This window comes from Puntigrus tetrazona, chromosome 5 (genome assembly GCF_018831695.1).
Source record: "Puntigrus tetrazona isolate hp1 chromosome 5, ASM1883169v1, whole genome shotgun sequence".
In the NCBI taxonomy this organism is placed as follows: domain Eukaryota; kingdom Metazoa; phylum Chordata; class Actinopteri; order Cypriniformes; family Cyprinidae; genus Puntigrus; species Puntigrus tetrazona.
The window spans coordinates 31,188,012-31,199,692 of NC_056703.1; the positions used below are offsets into that span (position 1 = coordinate 31,188,012).

The 11,681-nt window shown below is 36.6% G+C and overlaps 1 protein-coding gene across 1 annotated transcript; it reads right to left on the reverse strand.

Annotated features, from left to right (window-relative positions):
* Positions 1 to 3,151: 3,151 nt before the first annotated feature.
* On the reverse strand, positions 3,152 to 8,956 carry ca4a (carbonic anhydrase IV a). The gene is made up of 7 exons (XM_043238259.1): positions 8,803 to 8,956; positions 8,550 to 8,714; positions 7,859 to 8,004; positions 7,161 to 7,253; positions 7,014 to 7,080; positions 5,942 to 6,105; positions 3,152 to 5,238 (listed from the first exon to the last, which is right to left on the reverse strand). Exons 2-7 carry the CDS (start codon positions 8,569 to 8,571, stop codon positions 5,059 to 5,061), a joined length of 672 nt encoding a protein of 223 aa, XP_043094194.1. The 5' UTR covers positions 8,572 to 8,714; positions 8,803 to 8,956; the 3' UTR covers positions 3,152 to 5,058.
* Between the last annotated feature and the right edge of the window lie 2,725 nt (positions 8,957 to 11,681).

Sequence of the window (11,681 nt, forward strand, 5' to 3'; positions counted from 1 at the left end):
TACATCTCGCAAGGCCTAACGATGAGTTTATTTTGGGTGACTGTTCCTTTAAGTATAAACGAGACAAAAAAATCTGCTCATGTAATGAGTAAAAATGCACTTATATTCAAAATACGAAAGCCTTAATATCATTTGCAGCACTGTTTAGGTACATTTATCTTGTTTCACGTCAAAAAGAAGCCAAAAAATATTACATTTCGAAATCCAGGGCATTATAAATGAGTTGAAGTCGAAGAGTTTCTTACAAACATGCAGTTTTCGTCTTCTCCAGACGGACTGGAGTGGTGTGGATTATCGTGATGTTTTTATTCTGACGGCACCCATTCACTGCAGAGCACCCATTGATGAAACAAACTCATCTACATCTTGCAAGGCCTGACGATGAGTTTATTTTGGGTGACTGTTCCTTTAAGTATAAACGAGACAAAAAAATCTGCCCATGTAATGAGGCAAAATGCACTTATATTCAAAATACGAAAGCCTTAATAGCATTTGCAGCACTGTTTAGGTACATTTATCTTGTTTCGTGTCAAAAAGAAGCCAAAAAATATCGCTTGCGTGCCACATTTCGAAATCCAGGGCATTATAAATGAGTCCAGCAGGTCGGATCTTTCCTGTGAATTCCTCCGTTACCCTTCGCTCCAGGTTCAGTCGGTGTGTTTCTCTATTATCTGATGGGAAGACGGTCGGTATTTTGGGTTTCTTATCTGGGAGAAAATGGCCATCTTTGTTTGAGGGTGGCCCGGTCATCATGTCACTTATGAGAGCCTGGAATTTGTTTGATCATGTGAGCGTGTCAGAGGTCAGAGAAAGGCACCTTCACACGTATCAGTCGCCCGTCACGTGTGCTTCACCCGCTCCACCGAGACCGCAGCAGACGGAGAGCAACGAAAAGGCCATCTCTGTTTCACCGCAAGCCTTTGTGCGCTAAAGTTCTTCCTGTCTTTCTGTCCGATCCATGACAAAAAGGCCTTTGACTGAGAGAAGAGAAAGAGAGAAGATCCCGGGAGAGACGGGCACTTTCTTAAGAGACTTCCAGACCCCGGGAAGGTCCGAAATACGTCAGACCTCTAATGCGATAGGGCTCCTTGAAGGCCAGAGTCTTGTGTTTGTGTCGCGCGTACAATAATGTGAAAAGAAGCAGTCTCCAGCGAGAGAAAGAGTCTGTGATCCGAGCCCGTCTGTGATTCTTGCGACTTCTTTGAACAAGCTCACGTTTGATCGTATAATATGCCGGAAACCGCAAGCAAGACATTTGAACATTTAGGTTGACTTCTGTGATTCTTTTCATTAGCATGAATGATTTTTTGCAAAAAAGCTGTTTTTGAAAAAGTCAACAAAGATGCTTTTATATGATAAAATGATTGTGGATGCTTTTGCTGAAACATCAAATTAAAAAACTGAAATAGACTAACTGAAGTCTACAGACTAGTGTCCATTCCCAATTTTAAGAGCCCTAGAGTCAGAAGAGCTGAAGACACTGAGACTGTTTTCAGATTTATATTTTGCATAAACGTCCAGCTGTTTTTGTCAAATGCTTTTAGCCCCTAAAATGGATTACAGCTTCAGGACCAAACATCAATGCAGGTGGAAGAGAATATGTTTACGTTGTTAGGATGTGAGAAGAGCTGAAGACACTGAGACTGTTTTCAGATTTATACATCTGTACTTTAAAGACTGGATACTCTGATGTTTATTACATTTATGTTTATTGTTAGTGGTGACAGATATCATGGCGTGAAAGCTGTTGATGAACACTGAACACAGATGATTCCTTGAAACAAATAATAAATATTTAGTAAAATGACAAATATTGTATTTGCAAAAATCATGGCGTGAAAGCTGTTGATGAACACTGAACACAGATGATAATTTGAAACAAATAATAAATATTTAGTAAAAAGACAAATATTGTATTTGCAAAAATGTTACTCTGAATAATTGTAATTTTCAAAAATATAATATATATTTTCATAATCATGTTTATATATGTTTATAACATATATCATGTTTATATATATATATATATATATATGTATATATATATATTTTTTTTTATTATTATTTTTAATAAATAAATATATATATATATGTATATTTCTGAGAATATAAGTGTATTTATGTGTGTGTATATATATATATATATATATATATATATATATATATATTTCTGAGAATATAAATATATTAATTTCTATATATAAATATTAATTTAATTTTAAATTAATACATTTTTTCCTTCTAGTGGTCTTGTAAAAATAGTTATAGTTTTTTAGTTAATTCTTTTTCCAAGAATACATTTATTCAAAGAAATATTTATAAAATACAGAAAGATATTTAGTGTCCACAATGTAAAACACTCGTAGTAAATAAGAAATAAGAGCTTCATTGAAGTTTGTAATAAAGAAGAAGTCATTGATCAGTTGTTTCTTACTCTCGTTTGCTCTTTATGGGAGGAAGAAGGGTTTCTGAGAGTCTTTGGAGAAGCAGTGAACTTCTTCAGGTTCAGTATGAGTCAATTAGAATGGGATTAGATGTTGATGCGCGCCACAGACTTTCGTTTACGTGGGAATGTGAGACACAAGCAATTAATCTCACCTGAGAGACGCACGCTGACAACAGACAGAGATCATCGGGGTTATGGAAATATTACCTCACTGCATGCAGTCATTCATGGATGAGGAGTTATGATGCTCTTTTTAAGCACTTTTTACATTATATTTAAAATAATTATTTTTGCAATTAAATTTGGAAAGTGCTACAGAACTGTTTTTTTAGAATTATTTTTTAGATAAATTATATTATATTATAGTATGTATTTAATATTTTTAAGTAGGTTTTAGTTTAGTTTTTCTTTGGTTTAGGGTTTAGCACTTTAGTGTGCATTTGTCATTTCTTTTTATAAAAATGTTTTTATATAAAACAGCTTAAATGTATTTTATTCCAGTTTTATTAATGTTAGTATGGAAGCTTGTTTCTCCCTTTGAATAAAAAAAAAAATATATATTTTTTTTTAATCTCACAATTTTATTTTCTTCAGAGCTTTTGTTTCAATTCTTTAAACAGATTTTTTTTGCATTATTTCTATGATTTCTATTTCCAAAAGCATCACTTTTGTCTTAAATACTTAAGGATGACAGACTGCGAGTGATTTAAAAAATGAAATGCAGCCATTTATTAATATTCTGGAATGCATTCGCTATATTGTTAGCAGTTACATCATCATAATATCATCAGTGCATTCTGACAGGTTGACAAAACTGACATTTTCAATGTAAATGAAGATGAAATATCACTATGCACAGACAGGAGATGGTGATTGAGTGATGCTTTGCTGCTCATTTGAGTCTCCAGAGGTCAGCTTCACATATTAAACAGCAGCGCTTAATATACATACATACATACACAAAAAACATACATGTAGTTAAAGTTGATGTGCGTTATGAGTACAGAAGTTGCACGTTTCCCTGTTAGTAGAGTCTGAAAAGCCTTTACAGCAAATACTAATCATCATGCTCATTTTCTCCGCTAAGAGCATCAATGCATCACGTTTAGTGCGTCTGAGGCCCTCAGAGTTTATAAAACACAAGTCATGTGTCCTCACAGCAGACCCCAACAGAATCTTTTGGACGTACAGTACAGGTTTGTGCGCGAGATGCATGACTTCGAGATGTGTGTAAATATCATGCCACAGACTGTAAGTGTAGTGAAACAAAGTCTTATCACAGAGAACTCACCACTTTCACTCTCTCCATCTCTATTGACTAAGGCGAAGGGTTTTATGTGTCTGAAGCAATGCATGTCTGGGTTAAACTTAGAAATTTAGAAAGTACTTGGTTCCCTTTATTTCTACACTTGGCACATTTTTAGCAGTCTGACAGCAGTTTGCAAACTGGACAGGAATAAATATATATACTATATATATATATATATATATATATATATATATATATGTGAAGAGCTTATTTGCAAAAACAGATGATTTTTTTATTATGGTATAATGTTTTATTTTGTTTGTTAGCTGTATTTATTTTTAGATTATTTTATATATGTATATATATATATATAACTGTGTTATTAATGTTTTTTTTTTTTTACCGAATCAAAATTTCCCAGCTGCAGTTTTATTAAGATTAACTGGAATGCACAATGATTTTTAAAAATAGTTAATAATTAATTAACAATTAATGGAGTTATCTGTTTTTGCAAATGAACTCTTCATATATACATACTGTATGAAATAATTTATATATATTTATGCATATAGAAAAATGTGGCGTGTAACGATAAGTATATCGTTAGCAAAACTGTTGCAAATAAACAAACATTTTATATTTGAAAATGTTAAAATATGCTAATATATAAAACTAATATGTATATATAAAAAAAATTATATTAAGTGGAATTAGCTGATGCACGTTGCGTTTGTTGTCACGGCAACATCCCAGAGACATGCACATGCTCTGCTCACTCAAGTCCTCACTAACAAGGGCATGAGGACGATCACTTTGATTTGGAAAACGAGTACGCGTATCGTTACACTCCTAATAAAAATGCAATTTCATATATATATACGCCATACAGAGTGCACGTCCATCACATTGCAAATAATTCCAAATAATATCAGATAACATCATGCACCCTATGAAACTGTCAACATAATTAATGTGGATATATTTGTGCGCTTCTCTCTGCTCTCACGGCTCCGTGACCTTTCACCTTTGACCTCTGTGACCTTTCACCAGTAGAGCGCTGATCATCGTCGAGTGTGTTAGTAATGCACATCTCCGGCACATCAAAGCCTTCGTAAATATAGCCGCTGTGTGTGTGTGTGTATGTTTGGCAGATGTCTATAACAGATAAAGGTCATGCATTTATTCCCGGTCAGACCTTCACAGAAAGCCCGAGCGGCTTTAGCCCGGCTCCTATTGAAAGCTACGAACACGCGTCTACGCTAACTACTCTAGTGTCCTGTAGAGACGGCTGGTTTGTGGTTTTCTTCTGTCGGTCTGTCGATTGGCTGAGAACTCATTGTGCTGGTTTGGGGTCGGTCTGGGTCTAGTTGGGACGGGACAGGCCGAGCGCGCCGCCGATGGAGGTCAGAACCAGGAGGACGCTGGCGGCGACCGCTGCTCCGCCGGACCGGTAAACCACGCGGCCGTTACGGGGCTGAACCGGTCTGAACGTTCCCACCATCGGGGACCCGTCGTGGAACTTCAGGGTTGAAAAAGCCCGGAGCTGTTCGGAGGCAGAGAATGATTAGAGCTTCGACACACAGGTTCAGGACGATGACGGGAAGCTGATCTTTTGGGGGGTGAGCTGGCCCTTTAAGAGCTCATCTCTAAAGTCCTACTGGAAAGTAAAAATCCCATTTACTTTCTCTATACAGGAACTGATTTATAGCCTTTAGAAACAGAGCTACCGTGACCTGCAAGCTTGATATTCGATGCTTTTGAAGCATTTCAGCTTCTCTTTTAAAGAATTGGAATTTAAAAGTGGAATTTTAGGTGAAAAAAAATACATTACCTGAAAATAATAATACAACTAAACAAGCTAATTGTGCCAAAAGAACTCTCTCTCTCTCTCTCTCTCTCTATATATATATATATATATATATATATACATACAGCTCAGATATGATAATGAATATGAATGTCTATAGACATATAGATATATAGATAGATATTAACTTCAAATATGTTATATGAGCTATTAACATGCCACATTTGATTCTACAAAAATAAACATTTACTGAAATAGAACGATGTACTTAACCAAGAACTGAAATAATTTTTGGGGGAAATCTTATCAAAGCGAGAATGCATTGAAGCTTCTCATTCACTGACAGACACATAAACGTGGCCTGAGCTGCTGTATATTTCACCGATCTTACCGGATTCTGAAGAGAAAGAGAAAGTGATGTAAAGTAGATGGGTCGTACCTGTTCTCTGCTGAGAGGAATGGGGTTTTCAAACACCGTCCACAGCACAGCCTCCGTGCAGCCCGGGGTGGTTAGAGAGCCTTCATACCGGTAATAGTTAGTCATGTTAACTTCAGGGAGAATCAGCTGGTTCAGAGAGGTCCTATAAAGCGACGTGTTTCCATCTGAGCAAACAAAAAGAGCCATTCATGATCAACAAGGCTGCTTTAGTCTGATCCAAAACACTGTAAAAATCTTTACATATTAATATCATTTAACGTAGCTGTTTTCTATGTGAGTATCTCTTAAAACGTAATTTATTTCTGTGAATTTTCAGCATCATTACTTCAGTCTTCAGCGTCACACGATCCTTCAGAAATCATAATAATATACAGATTCACTGCTCAGTAAACATTTCTGATTATTATCAATGTTGCGAACAGTCTTCACTGATAATTGAACGCATCCTCGCTCAATAAATAAAATAAATATTAATGACTAGAACTAACGTCCAGAACCGCATGCATTTCTGGAAATTTTAATTAATTGATTTTACTTAAATTTTTTTAGGTAAAACAATAATTTAGTTGCTTTTTATTCAAATTAATTTTTTTAATAATAATCATTTTATTATCCTTTGCTAGAAACAGCACTAAGCGGAACAAAATCATGAAATAATAAATAAAGAAAAGTATTGTTTCCAGATATTCCTATTGTTCCTCGAGCAGGAGTATCGTGTCGCTTAAACAAACAGATCAGCGTTATGAAAGCCTCAGTGTTTTTTAAGGTAAGTGGTTGCAATCAATTTATTTTAGCAATTGTTTTATGCAGCTAAAATAAACTGTTTGCGACTACTTACCTTAAAAAAAGAATTCACCCAATCATAACCAGCATGACCAATGACCGACTGAACATTAAACTTGAATAAAAATCACTCTTAAAGGAATATCGCACCATATATTCATCTTGTGGCAGAAATGCACATATTCAGTCCAATCCAGAATGCTCGTCTGCGTTGATCAACAGCACGCCACATAAGCACTATTCCTATGATTTAATATTAAATTTGGAATACAATCCCGTGTTTTCTTACTTGTGTTCTGGACGCCGCGCAGGCCGAGTGTGAAGCGATCATAATTTTTGTTGGAGCTGCTTGACTCCTAAAAACAAATTAAAAATGATCTCCGAGGGAACTAAACCCATTCATATTTCTTGACTTTAAAGCACGCGCTCTACAAACCTCGTAGAAGAATCCCAGCACCGCGATTCCTGAAGGATCTCTGAGTGCGTCTTCAATTCTGTTGTATTTTTGTTTCATGTGCACAATATGCAGCTGGTGAGAGAGTCATGCACATACTGTAATAATATGAATTTTATAGAACAATAGTAATGTATACTCAGAGTACTGCACGACACCTAGCTTTTCTGCAGCAGTCTATTCACGCTACAAAGGAAGTGACATCACAGAGCACTGAAAATACTATATTTTATGCATTTTACCATTTGAAGGATGTTGGTTTTTGAAATCGTTTCTTTTTGCAATTTTAAAGCATTCACTAATATTAGGGTTTTAGAAAATCAGAGCCATTGCTCTCCTCACAAATCGTCTCTTTCTTGTTTTTGCTGTGTATTCTGTGCCTCTTACATCACTTCCTGCCTCCCGTGGCGTTTGTATCCGATCTCGTTCAGCTTGTTATCCTCCTGTATATACATGCAACCCTGTGTCTTTAGTTCTTTGGGAGTTGTTGAATGCGATAGTTGTCTGTCGTTCTGTTCTCTGTTCCTGTGGTTTTTTGGCTTATTGCTTTTCTGTGAAAAATCTGCACATAGCTTCTCTTTTTCACTGTGACTAGCGCATCTCTGAGCATGCGGTACTATTTAAATCAGATGGTGACTTGTAGCCTGTAGTGGAGTGGTTTTCACTGTAGTTTCACGCACCTCCATAGGATACTGCTCTCCATCGACGGTGTGTTCGGATCCAGGCCCTCCGTCTGTGCCCCAGTGAAGGTGAAACTGCACAGCCTTGTACGTTTCTCCCAGGTTTCCTCCAGACACTGTGGCTGTGATGGGTACATTGACCTGAACTGATGAGGAAAACAACATTATCGATATTACATAATTATAACCAATCTCATAAACGTGTGTGTATGCTATGCGATGGCATGGATGCACATCACATGCACGCGAAAACTGCATATTATATGCACACCGAATACGTCAAAGTCATTTTTTGCCGTTTTTGATTTTTTTTGGTGTGCTATTTAAAAAATAGCCCGGGCCGTACAGTCCAGCGTCACACAGAGCAGTTTGTGTCAGATTTATGCAGCGTTTCATCAGTGTCTTGGGTGACAGTGAATGGGTGCCGTCAGAACGAGAGTCCAAACGGCTGATCAAAAACATCACAATAATGCGCAGCACTCCGATCCATAATCCAAAATAATGCAGAATCTTTTGTGTTCGGCCGTTCCGACGGCACCCATTCACCGCAGAGCATCCGTTTCTGATGCAATGCTGCGTAAATCCGACGGAGAAACAAACTGCACCTGCGAACCAAAATACAGATGCTCAAAATATAATGATCTTGCAAGAGCAGAAGAAAACAGACGTTTTAGATTAGTCTTGTCTTTACCCGAGTGGCCGTTGTTCTTCATGGTGCTGTCGAATAAGGTCTGGTAGCCGGTGAACTTGAACGGCGTCAGTCGCTCGTCCAGCTTGGTCTTCTTCGTCACTATGTTGATTGGTGACTGTCTGTTCTTCCCACAGTCTTCCTTCACTTCACTCCATCGTTCTGGTCCTTAGAGCAACACGGAGGAGTAACGTCGGATTTAGTTTAAAGAAGGCCGCGTTAAAAGACAGAAACTGCACATAGAGGCTCAGCTCACCTTTACAGTGAGAGTCACAGCTCACCTGCGTCTGGTAACACCAGTCTGCGTGAGTATAAAAGAGGAGTTAGTCCTTTGGATATTTTTAGCATATTATGCTTCAGTTAATCAGTGCTAGATCCACGCTAGATCCTCTGAAGGATGCTTCGCTCTCACCAAGGCTACAGTCATTAGATTGAGACTAAAGACTTAGGAGAGCGATACCGAAAAGTCAGCTTTGCGTCACAGGAATAAAAGACATTTTTGTACTGAATAGTATTTCACAATTTTACTACATTTACAGTATGTTTGATCAAATAAATTGCCCCTCGGTGAGCAAACGAGACGTCTTTCAAAAACTCCAATTATTCCTGACGTTTAACCTCTAGTGGATTAAAGAAGTTATTAATTTATAATGACTTCACTCCCTTGACCCGTCCGACAGGAAGACCTCTCCCTGCTGCTCACAATGAGCGCAGGCTAGATCGAATTGTTATGAGAATTGTGGATGACTAAACTATCTTCGTATTCCTAATAGAAGTAACCAACGGGATGTTTTGAAGACTCTCAGGCAACTTCTCAAGACGTTACTCAGCGGCGGCTGGGTTTCCTTTTCAGATCCTGTTATTTTGGGAATTAAAGAGAAATGTCACTGATGACCCAAATGTTTTTGCCCAGTTCTCGTTTGTTTTGCATCTGAGTCTTAGATTGCAGAGGAGAAATAAGAGAGAGGTTAAAATACACATCACACGGTCATTTCTTGGCCAATGCAAGAGATATTTCTCTTCCGCAAGAAGTTATTCATTCATCAAATTTTTTTTTTTCCGTGACCTATCGCTGCCCTCTTCGTCAGAATGAGCTCGTCTGGTCTTTTATTGACACTGACGACAAAATATTTATTAAAGGAAAGAATGACAGTGAGATAGGAACTTCCTTCTTTGTGTTTTGTGTGACTTATTTCTGATACAAAGAACTAGATAATGATCGCATTTGATAGATTTGACTTTAAAACACGATATTCTTAAATGTTCATTTTTAATTAGAATATCGTCCAGTTTGCACGCTCACGTCCGCTAAACATTGCAATGACCATTTGTGCATCAAAAACAATAGCCAATAAATAAATAAGCATGAGATTAATGTATAGCTGCACGCAAAATGTTAATGTGATGCACATTTTCATTTTCACGTCAGTCACGCATTATTGAAAGTAATAAATGAAAGTCAGATTTCTATAAGAATAATAAATGGAATAGGTTTTAAATGCATATCATAAACACAACTGTTAATATTTTTTAATTGTTTTCACAACAAAAAATATTGATTCTAAGCTATTTGAAAAAAAAAAAAAAAAAAAAAAATAATATATATATATATATATATATATATATTTTTTTTTTTTTCAAATAGCTTAGAATCAATATATTTTGTTGTGAATAACAATTGTGTTATAAATATATATATATATATATATATATATATATATATATATATATATTTTTTTTTTTTTTTTTTTTAATCATACATGCAAATATTTAATAATAACTGATGCCATTATTTTTTACCATGCACTTTGCTCGTTTGAGGAAACCCGTGATTTCATGGAGCTCATCAACACTGCTCTCGTTTCTTTCTCTCAGACTGACCTCGGCAAGTTCACGGCTTTGGCATCCAACTTGTTTTTAGTCGCTTCAGCGTCAACTAAATTTATCGTTTGGTGTTTATTAAACTCTTCCCCGATTGTTCGCTTGTTTCGTTTTGTTCCCTCACAAACAAAGTATTGTTCCCACGTCTCCGTCATTAGCTGTTATTCTCTGCCATTCAAATGCCTCTAATACACAGGAATCGGCTTTCTATTGTTCGCCCGCGGGACAGACACGAGTCGAGGGTCCGCGCTCTATCTGTCTCCGCTATCTCATATAGACTCTTATTTTATTAATATTGCACAATGGGGGGCGCATGCTTCACCTCGCAAATATTTCGAGCCTATCTCTAAAATCCAATATTTATGAAAAACACGCACGCCATTGAAACGAATGGGTCGGGTCGCCAGGTTTTGTTATTTCTAAGTTGGAAGGTTTTTCCGAGGAAGTGGCAGAGAAATGGCACAGCGGGCAGGTCTTTGGACCTCATCTGCGATGCCGTTTCCTTCTGCGGGCACATGATAATCGGCCTCGACCGGCCGTCTCCAGAGCCAGATGAAAAGCCCAGTCTGAAGCACAAAGCCAGGAACGCCATCCTTCCTCACACAGAACCCGTCGAACATCTCCCGTTGAGTGCTGCCTGTGCCCTGAACGCTCAAGATCACGACCTTAATAAGATATCCAGATATTAAAACCTAACAATACACTAACCGTTTCAGTGCCTCCCTGACCCGCTGGAGATATTAAATTAAAGCTTCGATCAATCGATCATGTATGAATGAATGAAATGTTTTTATTCTCAAAAACAGATGTTTTTATTCTCAAAGCCTTCCAACCATAAGCAGACTGCTTCAGAAGATATTAAAGAAATATTTTTTTTTATTTAGTATTATTGTCATTTTAATATTATTCTCAAGAACAAAATAATGATCAAGCAGAAACAGACTGCTTTAATAAATGAATGAATATTTAATTTATATATATATATATATATATATATATATATATATATATATATATATATATATATATATGTATTGTTCCCAAGAACTACCAAGCAGAATCAGACCTTGTTTAATAGATAAATAAATATATATTGCCTGAAAATATTAAAAACCATTTACCATTTCAGTCTCTCCAATCAACCCAAAACAGGACGGTCTTAGAAGGTGTTAAATAAAAGGTAACGATCAATATAAATAAATAAATGATAGAGAAATAGATTTTTGAGCCTGCATTATTTAAACTCGTTTTCAA

Coding starts and splice junctions, on each gene's coding strand:
- ca4a (XM_043238259.1), bottom strand. CDS start 8,571: ATGAAGAACAACGGCCACTCGG. Junction 7,254..7,858: donor GAGAGCAGTATCCTATGGAG/GTGCGTGAAACT, acceptor CTCTCTCACCAG/CTGCATATTGTGCACATGAA. Junction 5,239..5,941: donor TTCCTCTCAGCAGAGAACAG/GTACGACCCATC, acceptor GCCTCCGAACAG/CTCCGGGCTTTTTCAACCCT.